General features: G+C 42.6%; 1 protein-coding gene across 1 annotated transcript in view; it reads left to right on the forward strand.

Annotated features, from left to right (window-relative positions):
• The window catches only part of ARSB (arylsulfatase B), a 166,560-nt gene that overhangs the window by 23,366 nt on the left and 121,223 nt on the right, over positions 1–21,971 (forward strand). Inside the window, exon 4 of the mRNA XM_068964715.1 lies at positions 4,629–4,836. Within this exon, the coding sequence (XP_068820816.1) occupies positions 4,629–4,836 (208 nt within the window). The remainder of the gene's footprint in view (positions 1–4,628; positions 4,837–21,971) is intronic.

The following is a 21,971-nucleotide window of genomic DNA, read 5'->3' on the forward strand; positions in this document are numbered from 1 at the left end:
TTTCCTACAATGACTGAAATATTCCAAAGCAGTATCCAGCCTTTTTGGGATCCTCATAGTCACATGGGAAGCGCAGAAACAAAGGAATGAAATAATCAATAGCTGAGTTACTAGCCCCCGGAAGTTTAAGACATAAAATGCAGGTGTTTACATTTTCCATTCTCAATAAAAGGATGCAGCCCACCAGTTCCAGGATTTTCACTGTTTTATTCCAACATTGAATCTAATCCTGTGCTAATTTCTCTGTGCTGTCTACAGACTGCAACATGCATGGACAACTTGCTCTAAGATGGAAATCGTTAAAGAAATACAAAGTGTCCGCAAGCTGACTTAAAAATGTGTCTATTTTAAAGAGCCCTTGAGGGGAAAAGGGGCATCTGGAGCTGTTTTATAACAGAAACATGGTGTTGGAATCAGGGAGAAATTGCTAATAACCATTGCACAGTGCTGGGAGGGAATGTCATTTTTTTTTCCCCTGCAGAATAATTCCCTTAGTACTAACACTACAACGTGAAAGTGACACATTCACAAAATATCATTTTGTTAAAAATAGCCCCCCCCAACTTTGCAGAATAAAAATAAATGTTTTCTCTCACACCTCATCTACTAGCAGTTTCTTAAAGCAAATGTGAATTTCTAGTGGTAGACACTCACTTTTTCCTGCCACAGTTTGGGAGGAAATGTCTTAATTTGAAAGTCAAAGAATAACACTTTAAAAACATATCATATGCTTTTTAAAAAGTGATGCTTTAAATTAGAAAAATATACTAAAGAAATGAAAATAAGGCTTTCTTCCTCACTGAAATTAGCATAATGAGACAGAGAAATGAATCCTTAGCACCATTTTAATATGCTAATAACTTTAGGCAATAATGTCATATTGTTACTTAGTACCTAAACATCGGGTGATGATTCACATTTAGGATACCAATTTATAGACCCTAAGAAACCCGAAAAGGGTACAGATTCTTTACCACTGAGCCCCCAGGGGAGCCTGTGCAATATTGGCTGGAAATACTCTAAACTGGTCCCTTGGGCCCCTCCTCATTAAATGGGCTACACTGTTTATCATTCTGCCTCCTTCTGATGACCCAGAGACACAGTGATGTGTGCAAGGCTGTTTGCCCAACACACTAAATGGTCCTGGATCACTGCTGATGAAATGGGAAAAAGACAACTTCTTTTGTTCAAGGACCGCCTTTATCTTTACTCATTAGTTAAGATCTAGCGGACAAGTGTGTGTTGTGTGTATGTAGTCGCCCAATCGTATCCTACTCTTTGTAACCCCAGGGACTGTAACCTACCAGGCTCCTCTGTCCATGGAATTTTCCAGGCAAGAACACTGGAATGGGTTGCCATTTCCTACTCCAGGGGATCTTGGATGAGGGATCAAACCCTCATGTCTTGCGTCTCCTGAATAGGCAGGCAGGCAGATTTTTTACCACTGCGCCACCTGGGAAGTGCAGTTGGTAGGTAATAGGGGGCTTTGCAGGGCCTATAACAGTCATAGGCCAAGGCAGACTGCATCTCCCAGGGGTTGTTTTCACTTTTTTTATCTCAGATTTGTCTCTTCTGTTTGAACTAACAGGAGCCTGACCACTGGAAAAATGGGGAAATAGTTGTAGTTTCATCATTTTAATCCCTCAAGAGCAGTGGCCACGTCTTTAGCCACTGAGGAATAATTATAGGAAAGATTTTTAGGTAACTTTTTGCTACATTTAACCAAGTGTGTAGAATGATTTCCATTCTAGCTGTTTATAAGACCCTTGAATGGTGGTCCCAGAATCATTGTTTTTTTCTGTGGTGTGGTTATGAGAGCTCTCTTCTACCATCCTCCCCAGCTGTCGCCCCCAGGGATCACTTTCCCAGTTGGAAATGACCTGCCCTGCTTCTCCTTTCTCTCCTTCACCGTGGGTACTGCCACATTGACCATAATTATGTGGACAAGCATGTTTTCTCCTGAAACACTGGGCTCCCTCCATAGTTTTTCTACCCCCGGCCACTGCAGAGAATCCAGATCAGAGTCACAAACAAGGGCCAGGCTGCTACCTAAGAAACTGAAGCACAGGGGAGAAGTTGGAGAGCCCTTGTGGGTGGAATCTCTGTTCCTCATACTCCAGCCATTTGTTGTCAGATGGAGTATGGGCCTGGACTTATCAGAGGTTCTGATTTTTCAAGGGGGAAAAAAAAAAAACAGGATTTTAGTGTGACATTTCCTGGCTCTTCAAACTTGATGTGGGTTGCAAATTGTAGCCTTCCAGTTTTCAGTCCTTCCCCATCCAGACCTTGGCTGGTGACATGGGCTTGGTCTTGTGCTGAAGCCTCAGACCCTGACTGCACTGCCGAGTCACAGGGGTCCCTGCTCATTCTTTCCTCTCCAGACATCTTAGCCCAGGGTCCTTCCTCCCCAGCTGGGCAGAGCATCTGCTGGGATTCCCTTCACCGAGATCTGGAGGAGCACGGAGTTTGGGTGGGACTTGTGTGGCTGGATGAGAATGCGTGTGTTGAGGGGCAGTAGGGGCAGAGCTAAAGCCGGGTCAAAGCTGTCAGTGTTGCCTTTTGAGGGCTGGAATTTGGAATGTCTTCGCATGGAAGTAATGTGCAAATGAAGCCTAGGGTCTCCTTATCATGGTTGTCATTCCATCACCTGCCTCTTATTGAACAGTCACTTTGAGCGTTTTGATTTGGGGGGAAAGGTATTTCTAAGTTCAAGAGGTGAACTGAAAATACTATCTTGGGTGTCTATTTGAGTTCTATATATGTGTACCTATTACTGTATCACAAGGATGTATAACATGTCATTTGAAACATTTTTTCAACAGTAATGAATGAACTATGAGCCAGCCTTCCAGTCTGTGTTCTGATATTACCCCATTCTTTATGAGATTTAAAAGCCTCAAGTATATCAGCAGAATTATGTTTTTTTCCTTGGGTCAAGCCAGTTGTCTCTTTGAGAGTTTTCAAGTCATTAAAGAATTCTGTAGGAACACAGTGAAAAGAGTACCTTCAGAAAGACTCGTTAATAGGAAGAGGCTAAACCTAGGATACCGCTAATGTTAAACTCTGTAAATTGATGTCAGAGGTAAAATAGAATCAGTGTATCACCCCCCTCAGTTTCCAGAAATTAAATTGGTCTTACGGTTCACTTGTTTTCTTATGAAAATATAGACAATGCTTAAACCTCTCCTAAAAGGTGGTCACTTATTTTTCAGCTAAAGCAGAAAGCTAACCCATCTATGGGGACATATCCACACAGTAATATAGGAGTTTCCGATAGGAAATTGCTTTGCAATTAATATGAATTTGTGCAAGCCATAAAGCTTGTCTAAGCCTCAGTTAGCTTACCTGTCAAATGGTTGTAACAAGGTGGTTTTTGAGTATTGCATGAGACAGAATTGTTGGTATTATTATTTCCATTTGTTTGAATCAGAGCTTTCTAGGCCATTTTAGAACTCAAGCTTTTTCATAAAGTTCACCCATTTAAAGTACACGATTCAATAATAAACTCACAGCTGTGCAACCATTACCACAATCTAAGTTTCAAACATTTTCACGGCTCCTGGAAGAAGTCTTGTACCTGTCAGCCGTCACTTGTCACTCTTCTCCCTCAGAAATCCAGACAGCTTCAGGCAGCCACTAATCTTTTTTCTATCTCCGTAGACTTGCCTGTTCTGGACATTTTATATGAATGAAACCATATAAATGTGATCTTTGTGATTGGTTCCCTTCACTTAATGTTTTCAAGAGACATCTATGTTGTAGGATGTATCGCTACTTCATTCCTTTTATGCCTGCATCATATTCCTTTCATTGCTGCATATTGCTGAAAATATACCACATTTTGTTAATCCATTCATCAGCTGGTAGGCGCTTTGCTTCCACTTTTGGCCTATTATGAATAATGCCACCGTGACCATCCACGTGCAAGTTTGCGTGTGGATATATGCTTTTGTCTCTCTAGGGAAATTGCTGGCTCATATGGTAACTCTATGTTTAACAACTTCAGGAACTGCCAAGTTGTTTTTCCAACTGGCTATACCATTTTACATTCCCGTCAGCGGTGAATAACAGTTTTAATTTTTCTGCATCCTCTCTCACACTTCTTATTTCCCAGTTTTGAAATTAAAACCATCCTAGTAAGCATAAGAAATGGCAACCCACTCCAGTATTCTTGCCTGGAGAATTCCATGGACAGAGGAGCGTGGTGGGCTAGAGCCCGAGCGGTCACAAAGAGTCGGACATTACTGAGTGACTAGCTTTCTTTCTTTTCTTCAGTGGGTATGAAATAGTATGTCACTGTGGGGTTTTTTTTGTATTTCCCTGATGACTGATGATGTTGAGCATCTTTTCATGTGCTTATTGGCTGTTTGTATGTCTTCTTTGGAGAAATATCTATTCAAATTCTTTGCCCATTTTTGTAATTGAGTTAATCGAGTTCTATTATCCAGTTGTAAGAATTCTTAATATGTTCTGGATACATATCCCTGATCAGATATATGATGTACAAATATTTTCAACCCAGTTTGTAGGTTGTCTGAATATTACTTTTATTAACCAGTGAATCTGGACTTCTCTCTGTATATTTCGTGCTTCCAAGCCTAACTGATTTGTGCACATTCTCTTTCCAGCCTCTGTTTCTCTACCTCGCTCTCCAGTCTGTCCATGAGCCCCTTCAGGTCCCCGAGGAATACCTGAAGCCCTATGACTTTATCCAAGATAAGAACAGGCGCTACTATGCAGGAATGGTGTCCCTTATGGATGAAGCGGTGGGAAATGTCACCGCAGCCTTAGAAAGCCGTGGGCTCTGGCACAACACGGTGTTCATCTTCTCCACAGGTAAGGCTGTCAATAGGAAAGTCATCTCTTGGCAAAGCTTAGGACGTGGTATTCGATAAATGGAATGAAGATAAATTGGAACATTTAGCAGTTCCTTATTAAAATAAATGCTACCTGCAAGAGTGGAGACATGGTAATAATGGATAGAAAAATGTGTCTAAGGAAAAAAAGAATTATGAGCCTTCTTCCCTCTCCCTTCAGATATCAAACTGTTCTTAGAGTTTACTTGCAAACAAGCTCTCAGTAACTGGGGAAGTGTGAGTGGGTATCCTTCCTATGCAGGGCAGCTGGGCAGTGAGTCCCTGGAGTGACTTGTTCCCAGCAGTCTCTACAGACCAGGCATCCTTTATGAAGAGGACTTCCGCTGGCTCAGGGGTCTCTTTGTCAGTGCCAAGACAGATTGTGACATTATTAAGATTTGTGACATTATGAAAACACTTAAATGGAGCCATTTAAATTTGGGCTAAAGTCTCCAAGTATAGATTTTTTTATATTAAAATTTTCTGACAATAAAGTTATACATGTTGACTATAGAAAAAACAAAATGGAGAAAGAAAATTTTTGAAAATAGTTTTCATTATGGCAAGGTCATTCTGATTCCTCATCTGTTAAATGTGTGTTTTTCCCCCTCTTCTCATTAGACTCCTTGTTCAGTCGCTCAGTCATGTCTGACTGTTTGCGACCCCATGGACTGCAGCGCTCCAGCCTTCTCTATCTTCTATTATCTCCCTGAGTTTGCTCACATTCATGTGCATTGAGTCAGTGATGCTATCAAACCATCTCATCCTCTGTCACCTCCTTTTACCTTCAGTCTTTCCCAGCATCAGGGTCTTTTCCAATGGGTCAGCTCTTCACATTGGTGGCCAAAGTATTGGAGTTTCAGCTTCAGCATCAGTCCTTCCAATGAATATTCAGGGTTGATTTCCTTTAGGATTGACTGGTTTGATTTCCTTGCAGTCCAAGGGACTCTCAAGAGTCTTCTCCAACACCGCAGTTCAAAAGCATCAATTCGTTGGCACTCAGCCTTCTTTGTGGTCCAACTCTCGCATCCATATATGACTACTGAAAAAACCACAGCTTTGACTATATGGACCTTTGTCAGCAAAGTGATGTCTCTGCTTTTTAATACACTGTGTAGGTTTGTGATAGCTTTTCTTCCAAGGAGCAAGTGTCTTTTAACTTCATGGCTGCAGTCACCATCTGCAGTGATTTTGGAGCCCAAGAAAATAAAATCTGCCACAGATTCCATCTTTTCCCCCATCTACTTGCCATGAAGTAATGGGACCAGATCCCATGATCTTAGTTTTTTGAATGCTGAGTTTTAAGCCAGCTTTTTCACTCTCCTCTTTCACCCTCATCAAGAGGATCCTTAGTCCTTCTTTACCATTAGAGTGTATCATCTGCATATCTGAGGTTATTGCTATTTCTCCCGGCAATCTTGATTCCAGCTTGTGCTTCATCCAGCCCAGCATTTCCCATTATTTACTCTGTATATAAGTTAATTAAGCAGGGTGACAATATACAATCTTGTTATACTCCTTTCCCAGTTTTGAACCAGTCATTTATTCCATATCTGGTTCTAACTGTTGCTTCTTGACCTGCATACACATTTCTGAGGAGACAGGTAAGGTGGTCTGGAATACCCATCTATTTAAGAATTTTCCAGTGTGTTGTGCTCCACACAGTCAAAGACTTTAGTATAGTCAATGAAGCAGATGTTTTTTCTGGAATTCCTTTGCTTTCTCCATGATCCAATGGATGTTGGCATTTTGATCTCTGGTTCTTCTGCCTTTTATAAATCCAGTTTGCACATTTGAAAGTTCTCAGTTCACATCCTGCTGAAGCCTAGCTTGAAGGACTTTGAGCAGTACCTTACTAGCACATGAAATGAGCACAATTGTACAATAGTTTGAACATTCTTTGGCATTGCACTTCTTTGAGATTGGAATGGAAAACGACCTTTTCCAGTCCTATGGCCACTGCTGAATTTTCCAAATTTGCTGGCATATTGAGTGCAGCACTTTAACAACATTATCTTTTAGGATTTTAAATAGCTCAGCTGGAATTCCACTATCTTTGTTTGTAGTGATGCTTCCTAAGGCCTGCTTGACTTCACACTCCAGAATGTCTGGCTTTAAGTGAATGACCACACCATTATGGTTATCCAGGTCATTAAGACCTTTTTTGTATAATTCTTCTATTTATTCTTGCCATTTCTTCTTAATCTCTTCTGCTTCTGTTAGATCCTTACTGTTTCTGTCCTTTATGCCTGTCCTTGCATTAAATGTTCCCTTGATATCTTGTTTTCTTGAAGAGGTCTCTAGTCTTTCCAATTCTATTGTTTTCCTCTATTTTTTTTTTTTTTTTTAACATAGGTTGCTTAAGAAGTACTTCTTATCTCGCCTTACTATTCTCTGGAACTCTGCATTCAGTTGGGTGTACCTTTCCCTTCCTCCCTTGCCTTTTGCTTCTCTTCTTTCCTCAGCTATTTGTAAAGCCCCCTCAGACCACCACTTTGCCTTCTTGAGTTTCTTTTTCTTTGGAATGGTTTTGGTCAATGCCTCTTGTATAGTGTTATAAACCTCCATCCATAGTTCTTCAGGCACTCTGTCTTTGAGATCTAATCCATTGAATCTATTCATCACCACCACTGTATAATCATAAAGGGTTTGATATAGGTCATAAAGAATCCTTCTGCAATGCAGGAGACCCTTGTTTGATTCCTGGGTTGGGAAGATCTGCTGTAGAAGGGATAGGCTACCCACTCCAATATTCTGGCCTGGAGAATTCCATGGACTGTATAGTCTATGGGGTTGCAAAGAGTTGGACACGACCAAGTGACTGTCACTTCACACCTGAATGGCTTAGTGGTTTTCCCTACTTTGTTCAATTAAACCTGAATTTTGCAGTAAGGAGCTCATGATCTGAACCACAGTCAGATCTGGGTCTTATTTTTACTGACTGTATAGAGCTTCTTCATCTTTGGCTGCAAAGAACATAATCAATCTGATTTCGGTGTCGACCATCTGGTGATATCCTTGTGTAGAGTCATCTCTTGGGTTGTTGGATAAGGGTTTTTCCTATGACCAGTCTCTTAGCAAAACGCCGTTAGCCTTTGCCCTGCTTCATCTTGTACTCCAAGGCCAAACTTGCCTGTTACTCTGTCTCTTGACTTCCTACTTTTGCATTACAATCCCCTAGGATGAAAAGGACATCTTTTTTGGTATTAGTTCTAGAAGTTGTTGTGGGTCTTCATAGAAACAGTCAACTTCAGCCTCTTTGCCTGGTTAGGCAAAGACTTGGATTACTTGTTGGGTAAGTCCAACTTTGTAGTATGCATGTATTTACATTACACTGCCAACTATAGTTTGCTATGGTTTTATTTAGAATATTTGCATAAATTTAAAAGTGACAATGAAGTAGGAGGTTTCTTTTCTCTCTGTTGGGTTTTGTTGTATTGGTTATACACATATCATGATATATTTTGGACTTTTCCCATATTTTCCTATGTTCTGGAACACTTTACAGATTGTTTGAAAGATCCTTCTGGTCCCTGGAAGCTTTTTAGAAGGCTTAGAAAAATGATCTCCATAGTTTACATTTTTTGCTTAATTATATCTAGGGGGAGTGGGTCTTTAAAATAGTTTAAAATTAATTTTGCCTGAAATACAGTGAGCCCTTTGATCTGAATGCTGAGATTATTTTTCACTTCAGGAAGTCTTCTTTGTTCCTATTTTAGCTTATTGCTTTTGTTCTGCTTGATTTGTTTCTCAAAAATGTCTTTAATTAGGAAGTTGAATTACTGACTCAGCTTTTCTTTCATCAGCCTTAGTTTTTCATCCCTTTCCTCGGCCTTCTGGAGCTCTTCTGCATTACGAGTTCGACATTTCTGCAGTTTAAATTCTGCTGTTTAATATCTTCAGTGGAGATTCTTATTAATTGTGCTTTTAGTATCTTTGCAGTCCTTTCTTTGCCTCATTCAGTTCTTTTTCCTTCTAAGCTTGTTAGTAATAATAATGACTACTGTTTATTAGATATTTACTGCATGCCCAGGCTGTCCTAGTGTTTTGCCTGTACTTTCTCATTGTTGCTCATTAAAGCTCAAAGCAGCCTTGTGAAATAAGTTTCTTTATTCCTATTTTATAAATGAAGAAACCAAAAGTTAGTTAAGTGATTTGCCCAAGACTAACGCTATGGTCTGAATGTTTGTATTCGCCTCAAATTCATATACGATGGTGTCGGAAGGTGGGGCCTTTGGGAGGTCATTAGGTCGTGAAGGAGGACACCTCATGCATGGGATTAGTGTTTTCTTAAAGGAGGCACCAGAGAGATCAGTAGCGCCTTCCTCCACCTGAGGACACAGTGAGATGGTGTTGACTCTGGAACGAGAGGAGTCTCACCAGAACGTGACTCTCCTGGTGCCTTAATCTTGGACTTCCCAGCTTCCAGAACTGTGAGAAATACATTTCTGTTTTCTTTTAAGCCACCAGGTCCGTGGTATTTTGTTTGCACCCAAATGGGCTAAGAGCCGCACATCTTACAAATGGAAGAGAAGAATTCAAACCCAGATCAACTTGAGGCCACTGCCTGTTAAATGTACTCAGTTGTGCTTTTCCATGTCATCATTTCCCTTCTGTCTCATCCTCTTGTCCCTGATTTCTACTTTTTAGCTTTTTGCACTTCTATTCATAGAACCCATGCTTTTCCTGAATCTTTCTCAACAGAGCTTTTCTAAAACCTTGATTTCCATAGTAAATGATTACGCTATACACTCTTCCAAGTATAAGCAGCAGAGGCTCTAGAGTGCACGGCTGTCTCTTGGGCCTCCGGTCATTGTCCCCTGATTAATTCCTTCTCAGATCTGTAGCTTGAGGTCAAGTTGCTGCACGCAACTCACTCTATTTCCAGTGGCCTTCAGGCACTGGGGGCGTCTCTTCTGGCTCAGCTGGTAAAGAATCTGCCTGCAATGCAGGAGACCCCGGTTTGATCCCTGGGTTGGGAAGATCCCCTGGAGAAGGGAAAGGCTACCCACTCCCGTATTCTGGCCTGGAGAATTCCATGGACCGTATAGTCCGTGGGGTCATAAAGAGTTGGACATGGCTGAGTGTCTTTCACTTTTTCAGGCATTGAGTCTTCTACATGACTCTTGTGAACCTGAGTGACCTAATTGGTATTTTTTTCTCTTTGGGCTGCCTGGTTCTTCAGCACCACCACCAGACTCTTCCTGTCTCTATACCTTCAGGGCCTTAAGCAGAGTGGCATTTGCCCAGGTAGTGTGCCCCGCTGCCAGGCCCTTTCTTCTGCCCACTGTTCTAGGGAGCTGTGATCTCTAACTACAGATAGAAAGTTGAGGAGGTAGTAATTCTCTGGTCATGTCCAAAATTAGCACCGTCCCCTCCCCTCCTGGGCTGCCTTCGTCCCTCTTTTCAGATAGGTAGGTGGCTCTGCGTCATGGGGCAAGCAGGGTAGACCAGCCCTTGTTTCTTCATTCCAGCTGCACGGCTTGTGGAAATTTCTCCAGGATTCTCTCTGGCATTTGAATAGATTGTCAGACCTGGTTTCTTACCTTGTAATGAGTTTTCATCGTATTCTAACTCATGACAATGTGATGGTGTTCATCTTATTCTGTGTCTGTGTTGCTCAGTGGCCCAGTCGTGTCTGACTCTTTGCAACCCCACGGACTGCAGCACCCCAGGCCTCCCTGTCCATCACCATCTCCCGCAGTTTGCCCACGTTCATGTCTGTTGCACCGGTGATGTCGTCCAGCCATCTCATCCTCTGACGCCCTCTTCTCCTGCTGCCCTCTGTCTTCCCTAGGTCTGTCTATGTTAGCGGAATATTGGTTAAGAGAAGCAGCACTAGGAGCTATTAGGAAGATACTATCTTACCTTGTGCCCCTGTTACCAGAGCTGAGCTTTATAGTTATTAAACTCCAGGAATCTTCACACAAGTCTAGTCCTGAGTAACATGAGCTAAAATTAGAGCTTACTCTGGAGCAACTAGATCATAAATTAAAACTAGGAAACCTGATTCTAAAACCTTTGAAAGCAACAATTGATCACAACATCTTTCTGCAGCTATTGTATATTTCTATTAACTCACATCAGAATAACCATTTCCACTTATATTTAGAGAGAGTGTGACTATCAGGACAAACCTAATTTGCAGTTCCTCCTCTGGAGACTTCTCTGTGTTTATTGACAGTTTCTTTGCCTGAAGTGGAATTTAATAATGTGATTAAAACCCAAGGAAACAAGGCCTGAATCTGGCTGGGTATAAAGCAGTGATTCATTTTTTCCAGTTTTCTCACTTTACTTGACTTGGCACTGCCCTTCTTTCCAAGCATAAAAGTACTGGGTATGTTCAAACAAATAAGCGTTGAATCCGATAAGTGTCGAAAACCCTGACATACACCAGCTTCTTCGTATCACATGTTATTTAGTGAAAGGGAGAGACAAAGGCATGTTTTCTTTTTAGGTCTAGATGTTTAAGGACGCTTTTAAAAATCTTCCTTTATAGTCTGGAGGAGGCCCCTGAGGCTCCCTCATTCCTTGTTGTCTTCATCCGAGCACTTGAGGTGCAGTCTGCCTTCTGGGGACCACTTGCCTGCATGAAGTGTTCATTAAAAATGTAGTTGCTCAGGTGATGGCTGCCAAACACTGTGAATGTGTTAAGTGTCGCTGATTCGACACACTGAAGTGGTTAATTTTATGTCATGTGAATTTCACTTCCGTTTTTTTAAAAAATAGTTTCTTAGACTCCAGTATGTATTCTAGATCTGGGCCCAGGAATCTCCATCTTTAACAGTAATACAGGTAATTCTTCTTATAGAGAAATTTAAGAACTTTTAATCTAAAGGAACTTATACAAACCCTGGGAATTTAACTAAAATATACATGAATACAGTAATATACATATATTTACCAGAATATATATATATACATATATTTGCCAGAAACCAACTGGGTTTGAAGTTCAACCTCTCCTAGGTGTTTTCATTTCAGGTAAATGCACCCATTTCTAGAAACAGACTCCTGAAAAAAGTAAGAAAATTTTAAATATAATTTTACTGCATATAAATTACAACCTTGATAGATTAATGACACTCTTTTTACAGTGTGTGATTATTAGTGAGTGGCATTAACAAAAATTGCTTGTCTCGTTACAAACATAATATTCTGTTCTTTTTATACAAGGATGACCCTTCTAATCCCTCTTTGATAGAATATGATCAGAGTTCAAATCCCAGTTTTCCTGCCAATTAGTTGTGTAGACTCTGGCCTCAGTTTCATTATCTATTAAATTCTGATTGGCTGATCACTCATTTATTCACCTGGTCCATCACTGCAGATAGAAAGATGAATAAGATACGGTTCCAGCCCTTAGGAATCTTGCACTGTAGTGAAGCAGGCAAGCAAATATACTCTTCCAAGGCAATGGAAGAGTGCCCAGAGATCTCACCAGAGCCTGGGGACCTGGGGAGGCATTCAGAGATGGAAAGGTTGGCTATGAGTTGGCCAGAGAAGCAGTGTGCAGGCGAAGAAGAGATTGGGCAGCTGAGAGAGAGGACTGTGACCAAGGGGAGCGAGGAGAGAGCTGTCTGTCGGAGGTCCGGTGGGGCTGGAGCCTAGAGTGCAAGGCAGGGATGGCTAGACGTGAGGACAGGGAGTGTGACCTGCAAGTCAGCTCGGAAGAGACCTGTGTACCTGCAGGGGGGAATCACAAAGGCAGCGAAGGCAGTGGGGGGCATTGAAAGGTCTGAAACAGGATCAGATTTTCACCTTGGGATCGGTGTGGGGGATGGTTGGAGACCAGCAGAACTTTGGGGAGATTATGGCAGGGGCTAGAAGGAGGAGGAAGGGCTGAATAAAGGCAGAGGGAAAATGGATGGAGTGGAAAGGAGAGAGTCAAGAAATGCACTGAGAGCTTGACCCGGTTGGCTCCTGATACTAGGAAAGTTGATTGTGTTGAGCTGCGTGTTCAGAGCTTTTGTCAGCGCTGGTGACAGCTTTCCATAGAGCCACCCCCCCTTTAACAGGCAATGGGATGCGTCTGCAGAGAGTTGGAGAGAGTGCAGCCCGCAGCCAGAGCACCCGTGTGGTTCCTTTAGCCATGGACCCACAGTCCATTTGAGACTGGGGCGAGGGGGTCGACCACAGTACCTGAAAGTGTGCAGTAATGGTTCGGGTTGTCATAGTTACTTGAAGGTGAAGTCACTTTTGAAGGCCAGGCATCTGTAGTGCTCAGAGCAGCCTCGCACAGTGAAGTGTCCTGACCTGGACACTGGTAACACCAGCATCGAGGAACCCTGCCCACATCCTTTCATTGCACATGTCTGCCTGAACAGGGTAACTTATTCCCAAACCTAAACTTTCAACATTTATTATCTGATCTTTCACAAAATTCTGTGTGATTTAATGTCTTAAATAGAGCAGTAAAGATTCGTAACTAATTCCCCTAGATCTTATGTCCCTTTCTCCCTCGTATGTTGAATTCCCTTCAAAACTTGTCCTCACAAATGGAGAACTCCTTCAGTTTAAATGTACTTAAGCAGTTGGCAGACTTGTGAATAATATAGAAATTTGGTGCCAGGAACAAAGTAATCTGATGCTGGCAAACCAGTCTCACTCGGTTCTTCACACTCTTAACCGCATTACTGACAAAGCTAAGGAAAACCTGCTAAGTGAATAAGTGCTATAGTGGATCCACACCGACTTTCTCTTTGCAAATGCTTTCAACACAAGTACCGTAGAGGGAGATAACAGCACATAGCTCAAAACTCTGAGACAAGAGCCATTTTATCCCTCACCAGAGGTCATGAACCCACTTCACCTCTTGAGAACTGTCACATTAATGTTCATGCTAAAAGCATGTTGGGGCACTTTAGGATTTTCTTAGTAATAGGTAGTAATGCATACAGATTTGTCCATTATTTTATTGAGCAAAGATAATAATCAGTACATTCCAAAGGCCCCAAGAATGATGTCTGACCTTTGTAAGACAATGGAAACCACTGAATCTGTGATGAACCACTGAATCACAAGCCCAGAGTCTAAGGCAAAGATGCTTCTTAATCCCTATGTTTATCAGATCTTTGATGTTTTATCATAATTCAGCTTATTTACTATAATATCGTGTTACTGATATTATGAATTTCTTAGCATGAGAAACATAATCTTTACTTTCACACTTCTATGAGAAGTGGCCATTCCCTGAGTTTATAATTAATGGAAAATATGAATTGAAATAAGCCTATTTATTGACTTAATTACAAGCTTTCCAGTGTGTTTGGGTTTACTTTTGCCTCTTGTTTTACACTCCATTTTAAAGATCACATTTAAAATGGACCCATTTTCTATACTGTACATTTCTCACAAAGTTCATCAAAAGCCAAAGTCCCCTGTGGAGATGAGGGGAGTATTGGGTTGGATAGGCTTACTGGGGGACGAAGCAAGGCAACAAAGAGAGTCTGCATAGAAAGCATCATGTGGGAGCCACACTCACAGTAGGGCCGAGGGGCAGAAATAAAGTCGGGTCATCCCGCTTACAGATGCAAACAGGCAACCAGAGGATGAAAGAAGGGACTAAGCGGCCTAGGAATCACTGAGACAGCAGAAAATAGAGTGTATTTCAGGTGTGTTGCATCTGGGTTGTTTAAAAATCAGTCTTTAATTATAGATGGAAGATAAAAATTCAGATTTCAAAGGAGGAACCAGTATTTTCCGTTGACAGACAAAAGACGTGCAGTTTGTCTTCCAGCGTGTAATGGGGGTTGACTCTGTAGTAGTTGTTTTAAGAAAACACACGCGAAAATGAGAGTGGCTAAATTTTAGCTACTGAGGAATCCAATCTAGTTCTTCCCTGTTTTCATCCATGTGCGGGGTTCACCTCGAGGCGGTGGTAACTGCTGAGCATGTGTGCGGAACATACTGAAACAAGGCATTTGCTCCAGAACTAGGGCCTCAGGGCCAGCGTTCCCAGTGTTCTGTCCCAGATTCCTCTCTTTGTGTCGATGCAGTAATTGCTGTGTGGTTTTCCTTAGGCAGCAGAGGAGAGGCTGTGTCTCCTTCCTGCCCAGGAGTTTAAGGAGATGTGCTCTTCCAAGGAGGCCCTGGGAACCAGGGCTGAAGCTCTTTGCGGGAGATAGCCCTGCTGTGCTGGGCCTCAGACAGGCTGCTCATCCTTTGCTTTCAGAAGCATGAGATTTTCCCCCCGCCAGGCCTAAAAGCAATAATAATAATATATTTGAAAAAATCCCCATCGCTTCTCTTGCTGACTTTGGCAGTTAGGTCCCAAGCATCAACAAAATGTTGTACCCAGAAATCTGCCTTCCAGGCTTGCTCCCTTCTTACAGAACAATCCTTAGCCTCGTGGGGGCTCTTTTTTTATGTTTTCTCAATGAGAAGGTATGTCAGAGATTATTGGCACCACGGGTTTCTTCCTTTCTGGCGGTTTTCTCCCTTAACCAACTGTGCTTTCTAAGATCCCTTTCCCATTTTCCTTTCACAGTATGGGACACATCTAATCAACCTCTCCTGGGGTGGCTGTTCTACGTAGACACTGATTTTTTTTTTCCCTTTATCGTTTCTACTCCTGAACACTTTCTTATTTGTGCAGAGTTTTAAAAAAAAAGGAAAAGAGCTTCAAAAAACTTACACATTAGAAATGGCACTCACTGCTGTGGAGACTACCAACAAAACCTAAAGCTACATCTGTTTTCGGAACAGCCTGTGATCTGGGACCACGCTGACGCACACTGATGCACACACGTCAGTCAGCGGCGCAGAAGCAGTTGGGGGAGGGGAGACCGGAGTGCTGCGTTTGGACTGAGGATGCTGGCTTTATGGGGCTGCTTCGGCACCCTACTTTGGTGTCATGTTTGGTTGTTAGAAGGTCCATCTCAAGTCCGGAGGTAATAGGGCAGGCTGAATGGTGGAGTCTGTGGAAAATCCAGTCCCCCCAAGTGCCCTGTGTGCAGCACGTGAGACCTCCCCTCTGGGAGTCCCTGAAGGGAGTGGTTTGATTTGTGTCTGGTGGGTGGCGTTCATCAGGCTGTCACCAGGTGAGGTCACCTGAACAAGTGTCTCATCATCATCTTCCTGAAACAAGAATCAGTCAGTTGATACGCATGACTCTCAGTTTTATTTAGGACAATATGTTGATCCCGAGGAGACCAGAAGCTAAAGATGAGAGGCATAAATTTCATATTCCCCTGGGAGCAAGGTGGGCTTCCCTGGTGGCTCAGCTGGTAAAGAATCTGCCCACAATGCTGGAGACCTGGGTTCGATCCCTAGGTTGGGAAGGTCCCCTGGAGAAGGGAATGGCTACCCACTCCAGTATTCTGGACTGGAGAATTCCATGGATTAGTCCATGGGGTTGCAAAAAGTTGGACACGAGTGAGCAACTTTCACTGTTTCACTATAGGGGCAAGGCAGGGACCAAGCAAGCGTAAGGCTTGGAGAGGTCCTTTCCCATGCCTGGGGCTCTGACATGTACTCTAGAAGGATTTGTGTTTATTCCCTGATCACCAGCCTGAAACTGCTTTGTGTGAGGAGAAATGGTACAGAGGGCAGTGTGAATGGCTGGTGGAAGACAGAAAGTCTGGTTCAGCACCGTACCTAGCACAGACCTCAGGAAATATCTGGAGGTGGAGGAGTGTGCATGTATTCGAGATCCAGCAACACACAGTTACCAATGATTCAAGGTCAAGTGGGTGCAACAGAAAGATGAAGTTTGGAAAAGAGCCTCTGGATCAGGGTCAGCAGGAGAAACTCCGTGAGGAGAAAGGATATAAATTAAACTGTGCTTGAATGATTGATAAGATATCGGCGGGTGAATGGAAGCAGAGGGCAGGACGTTTGGGGCATGCAGAGTGGTGTGAGCAGATGAGTGGGGGGAGGAGGGAAGCAAAGGTCTGTTCCGAGCGTGTGACCAGGCCAGTCCGCTCTCCTTTCCATTGGTGTTCACAGGGACATCCGAAACCTTAGATGTGTGCTCCTGGAATGTCCATTTTGCTCCATAGAGGGAAAATTATTTAACTTAATTGGTTAGTCATTTAAAACATTTTGACATTAAAAAAAACGGCACATTAAGTAACAGAATACAATGAACTTTACAGATTTTTTGTGTAAGTGTTCAGAATCTCCGGTTTCCACTTTCAACCTTTAATGGAAGAATTTAGAATTCTTAAAAGGAGATCAGCTCCATTCATTTGCAAAAAAAAAAACCAGAAACCAAAAAACTGCCCATTACTCCTTACCTGGAACTTGGGGCAGGAGCTGGGTCTTCTCCTCTGGGAGGTGGGGCAAGCAGTTCAGCCCTCAGCCACAGGGCGGAGGGTTTTGCTTAGCTGTAAGCGAGCCCCATGTGACACTGGGCACTGTATGTCCTGGATAGCATATTTTGACAGTGGTTGGTGTGGCTCGTCTTAAAGGATGTGCCTCCATCCCACACAGACATGCAGGACAGTATGTCTACATGCAAACGAGGTCCATTCTGACAGCACGTTCTTAGGTCTAGTTTGTTCCTAAGTCCAATGAAGGTAGGCAAGGTAGCCAACTAACACAGTTGGCTATGTAGTACTGTCCTTAAAAGGTTTATACTACTTTTCACACAAATAATACATTAAAAAGCAAGAAATAAAGAAAACATTTGCAATCTTCCAGTGCAGTACCTTGAAAAGTACAGTAGTCGAGTGCAACAGCTGGCATGCAGTGGTTGGCATCGTGTAAACAGGCGAGAAGAGTTATTGACTAGAGGAGGGGGTGGGGGCAGTGGTGGAGCTGAAGGATGGTCAGCAACAGGTGATGGGGTGAAAGTGAAGTTGCTCAGTCGTGTCTGACTCTGTGTGAACCCATGGACTGTAGCCCGCCAGCTGCCCTGTCCATGGAATTCTCCAGGCAAGAATACTGGTGTAGGTAGCCATTCCCTTCTCTAGGGGGTCTTTCTGACCTGCAGATCAAATCTGGGTCTCCTACATTGCAGGCAGATTCTTTACCGCCTGAGCTACCGGGGAAGCCTAGGAGAGGGAGGGCAAACTGCCGTTTCACTCATGCTGACATTAATGGCACAGGTTCTGGTTCCTCGCTGGATTCAATTCTATCTACGCTCTTGAAAAATCAGTCCAGTGATATCTGGGTAGTAGCTCTTTTTTCCTCATCATAGGTGACACGGTAGCACCAGGTTGCATTCTGAAAGGTTGCTGTAGCCTTCATGTACTGTTCTGCGTTTGGGTCCTGTGCCTCAAAAACTAACAGTGCTTCCTCAAATAGAACTAACTTACTTGATCGCACATGCGAACACATGCTTACATCTTTGAAAGTTTGCAACTTGAAGGTTCATATGTAGGGAGTTACTGTACCTTTGCGCACAGATCTGGTCAATGCATTTTATGCATTTTTTTCATGCATAAAAATGAATGCAGGGAGGCCTGGCTGCCTTGGTCTGCTGGGATAATGGAATGAAGGGTCTTCAGAGGTACTTCTTGAGTCTTCAATTTCCTTTCCTTTCTCCCCTGCTGGTCCTAAACCCTAAATTCCTATCTCAGCTTCTCCAGCCCCTTTGGCTCCCTGCTCTCCCCAGGTCCTTGCCCCCATGCTGTTCCTTTGTTTTGAGCATATTTGGGTTGTGAATGTTTAAGCAGTTTAGATCGCAGACTTTGTTTTTCCTAGGCAAGGGAAAGGGCAAACCCCTCCTCTTCAAAACTGTCTCCAGCTTTCCCGAGTTTTGAGATAGCCACATGTAGCCTCTCCAAGCTACAGGGGTATCTCAGAGGCCAAACGGGCCAAATTGTTGGTGGGTGGAGGAGCTCCTAGACCTTCCTTGACCATTTCTCTTTTAATTTCCATCTTTCCTGGCACATGTCAGATTGACTTTGTTACAACTTTTTGTCATAATACCCGTCTCTGCCCAGTGCTATAGACAGCCTTCTCATATCATGGTCATCCATTTACAAGTTAAAGGAATTAAGAAAATGCCAAGAAGAACTCAGTTAACCTAATGCTAAATGGTGCACTAGCCTTCATTATCTGGGGAAGAAAAAGATTTGGATCTGTGCTAGCCACAGAAGGCTACTGAGCATTTGAAATGTGGTTGATTTGAACGGAGATGTGCTGTAAGTGTGAAGTACTGACCTTCAAAGACTTGTTATGAAAGAAGAATGTAAAATAATATCTCAATAATTTTCATATTGATTACCTGTTAAGCTGATATCTTTAATATATTGGGTTGAACAAAATATACCATTAAAGTTAATTATAACTCTACCTGTTTGAAATGTGGCCCCTCGAAAAATGTGGCCCCTCAGTTACACCTGTGGCTTGGGTTATGTTTCTGTTGGACAGTGTTGCTCTAGATTGAATCTTTGCAGTAATTAATTCCCCGTGGGAATGCCCCAGGGATTATTTATTGAAGATTTTTCTCTCTTAATCACCAAGCTAAGATGGGAAGAGGAGACAGTAGACTGTGAAGTTCTACGAGGCAAGAGCTTGTCTGTTCACCTCCTTCTTTGGAGGCAGGAATGATGAGGCCATTTTGCTTAGGAGGCTCATAAACTGTCTTTGAAGATGTTTCCAGAAAGAGTCTTGACCAGTTGATAACATCACTGAAGGAAGGGTATTGCCTCCCAGTGGCTCCCCTCAAAGATGTGATTCATTTAGTTGCCTAAACCAGGGCTTGGACTGTTGAGTAAAGAAAGAAAGCAGTCTTTCTGCTTGAAGTCGATATCCCCAGTGGGTCTCAGCGTAGAAACAGACTCATGGACAAGAACCATGATCATCCCTACTACTGTTTTATAAACTCAGGCTGCAACGTGACAGGGGCAAAAGGGGGAAGGAACGTCTTCTCCAACTGCTCTAAAGAAAACCCCAAATATTCAACTTGTTTGCTGTGGTGCCAGAAGAAATACTGTTACAACATAGAACAAATAGGATTATGGAATCTTGAATCATAATATTATTAAATAGCCATACTGTCTAACATTTTCTTTGAAATCTTAATCATTAGTACTTATGTAGATTGCAGATGAACTCTCAAGGCCTCTGTATCCATTTTCAGCAAGTTTTTTTTTTTTTCTTTTCCCTTTAAGATTATAGAATCTTTTTAGGGGGACAAGTTCACTATTAGGAAGTATTTCTCTATAAAATAGAAGTAATCTTTTCCAAAAAAGAAAAAAATTTTTTTTAGAAGTGCTTTTTTCTGGTAAGATTTTAATTTTTAAGAGCAGTTCAGGTTCACAGCAGGATGAAGAGAAAGAGAGGGACATTTCCCCATGTCCTCCCTGCCCCGACATGTGTGTGCCTTTCCTATCTTATCAACGTCCCCCACCAGGAACTTTTGCTTCTTAAGGTCTTTAAAGTGTTCCCTTGGTTGTAGCCTCCATTGTCCTCTAATTCTCTGGGGGTAGATGAGAAATAATTATCATCTCTTTTGTAAATAAAGATATAGTCCTAAGGGTTATGATAGGGCTATAACCCCAAGGGAGGTGATTTGCTGAAAACTTGTAGGTGACCAGTGACCAAAATGATTTGAAAACTTAGATCATTTGTTTTGCATCCCAGGTCCTAGGTTCGTAGAATCACAGGGCCACATGCGTACTCAAGTCTTTTGTCCACAACAGAACTTGCTGTTCTGAACAGTGAGGAGGTATGTCTTATTCTCAGGGGTACTTCTTGTTATTAAATTCTATACTGTGCTTTTTTCAATAGTATAGTTATTTATGCAAAGTTTAGAAAGTTAACAGCGATAAATTGAATTCTTAATCTTGGTACTCTTACTTTCTTCCCAATAACAATTAAAAAAAAGATTTAGGCCTCTTTGCTGGCTTCTTGGAGGCTGAGTTGCTATGAAGCTATGAAACCTTCATCATCACATTCCCACTGCTTGATTTGCCAGCTCACTTTCTTGAGGAATTTAATCAATCTTATCTCTGTGTATGGCTAAAAACCAATGGCATTTATTTTCTCTGCAAGCACTTATTTACTTTTTCTCTTGGACGGCTGTCCGTGTGTTGATAATCTTTTCCCCAGTCTTAAAGCACGGATTGATTTTGGAGTTTCGGCAAGATCAGTGGTTCCACTGATTGCAGAAACCATGTTCCTGTGGATTAATGAACAGTCTGTGTAACCATCAACAAGGGATCCTGCTGAGAATTGTAAATGAGAAAGACGTGATGGGTTGTGAGAACCGGGGGCTCCAAACCTGAGGACTCAGAAAAGAGCAGACCTAAGCAGTCTCTTCCTTGTTAACTCTTTTCCCAGCCAGTCAGCCAGCCAGCCTTTGTTCCTTAATCATTCGGGGCTTGAAAATGTATGGAGTCTTGAGAGTATGTTTACAAGTGACTTTCCTGATGGCTTAGTGGCAAAGAATCCACCTCCTGCAATGCAGGAGACATGGGTTCAAGCCCTGGGTCAGGAAGATCCCCTGGAGAAGGAAATGGCAACCCACTCCAGTATTCTTGCCTGGAGAATCCCATGGACAGAGGAGCCTAGCAGGCTACAGTCCATGTGGTCCTAAGAGTCGGACACGAATTATTGACTAAACCACCACCACATGTTTACAAGTGCAGAAATATTGGTCAGTGGATCTTTCCTATACAGTGTGTGAACAGTGAGACCTATGAAACAGGTTGGAAAAGAAAAATGACTTTAAATGTTGACATATCAGGACAATGCTTTGCTTTTAAAGTTACATGCTATTATTTCAACTCCAATTCAGTCTGTTCCCTGAAGTTGCCCTTGTGTTCTGTTACTGTTCTTGGCCTTAGGCAGACATGGCTCATCACAGGAACTTAGTAATGGACTGAGATTTTCTTCCAACTCAAAAGAACATATCAAAATTGAAATTACATGTTAGCTCCAACAGGCTGCCCAAATCCTGGCTCAGTGGCAAAGAATATTCCTGCCAAAGCAGGAGAGGCGGGAGACTCGGGTTCAACCCCTGAAGTCTTCCGGAGGGTCAGGAAGAGCCTCTGGAGGAGGAAATAGCAGCCCACTCCAGTATTCTTGCCTGAAAAATCCCATGGATGGAGGAGCCTGGTGGGCTCCAGTCCTTGGGGTCACAAAGAGTCAGACACAGCTGAGCACGTGCAGAACAGCTGCCCAAGTCAGGCGACTGATAGGGCCACATAATGTGCCAGC

The sequence above is a fragment of the Capricornis sumatraensis genome, chromosome 2 (genome assembly GCF_032405125.1).
Source record: "Capricornis sumatraensis isolate serow.1 chromosome 2, serow.2, whole genome shotgun sequence".
Lineage (NCBI taxonomy): Eukaryota > Metazoa > Chordata > Mammalia > Artiodactyla > Bovidae > Capricornis > Capricornis sumatraensis.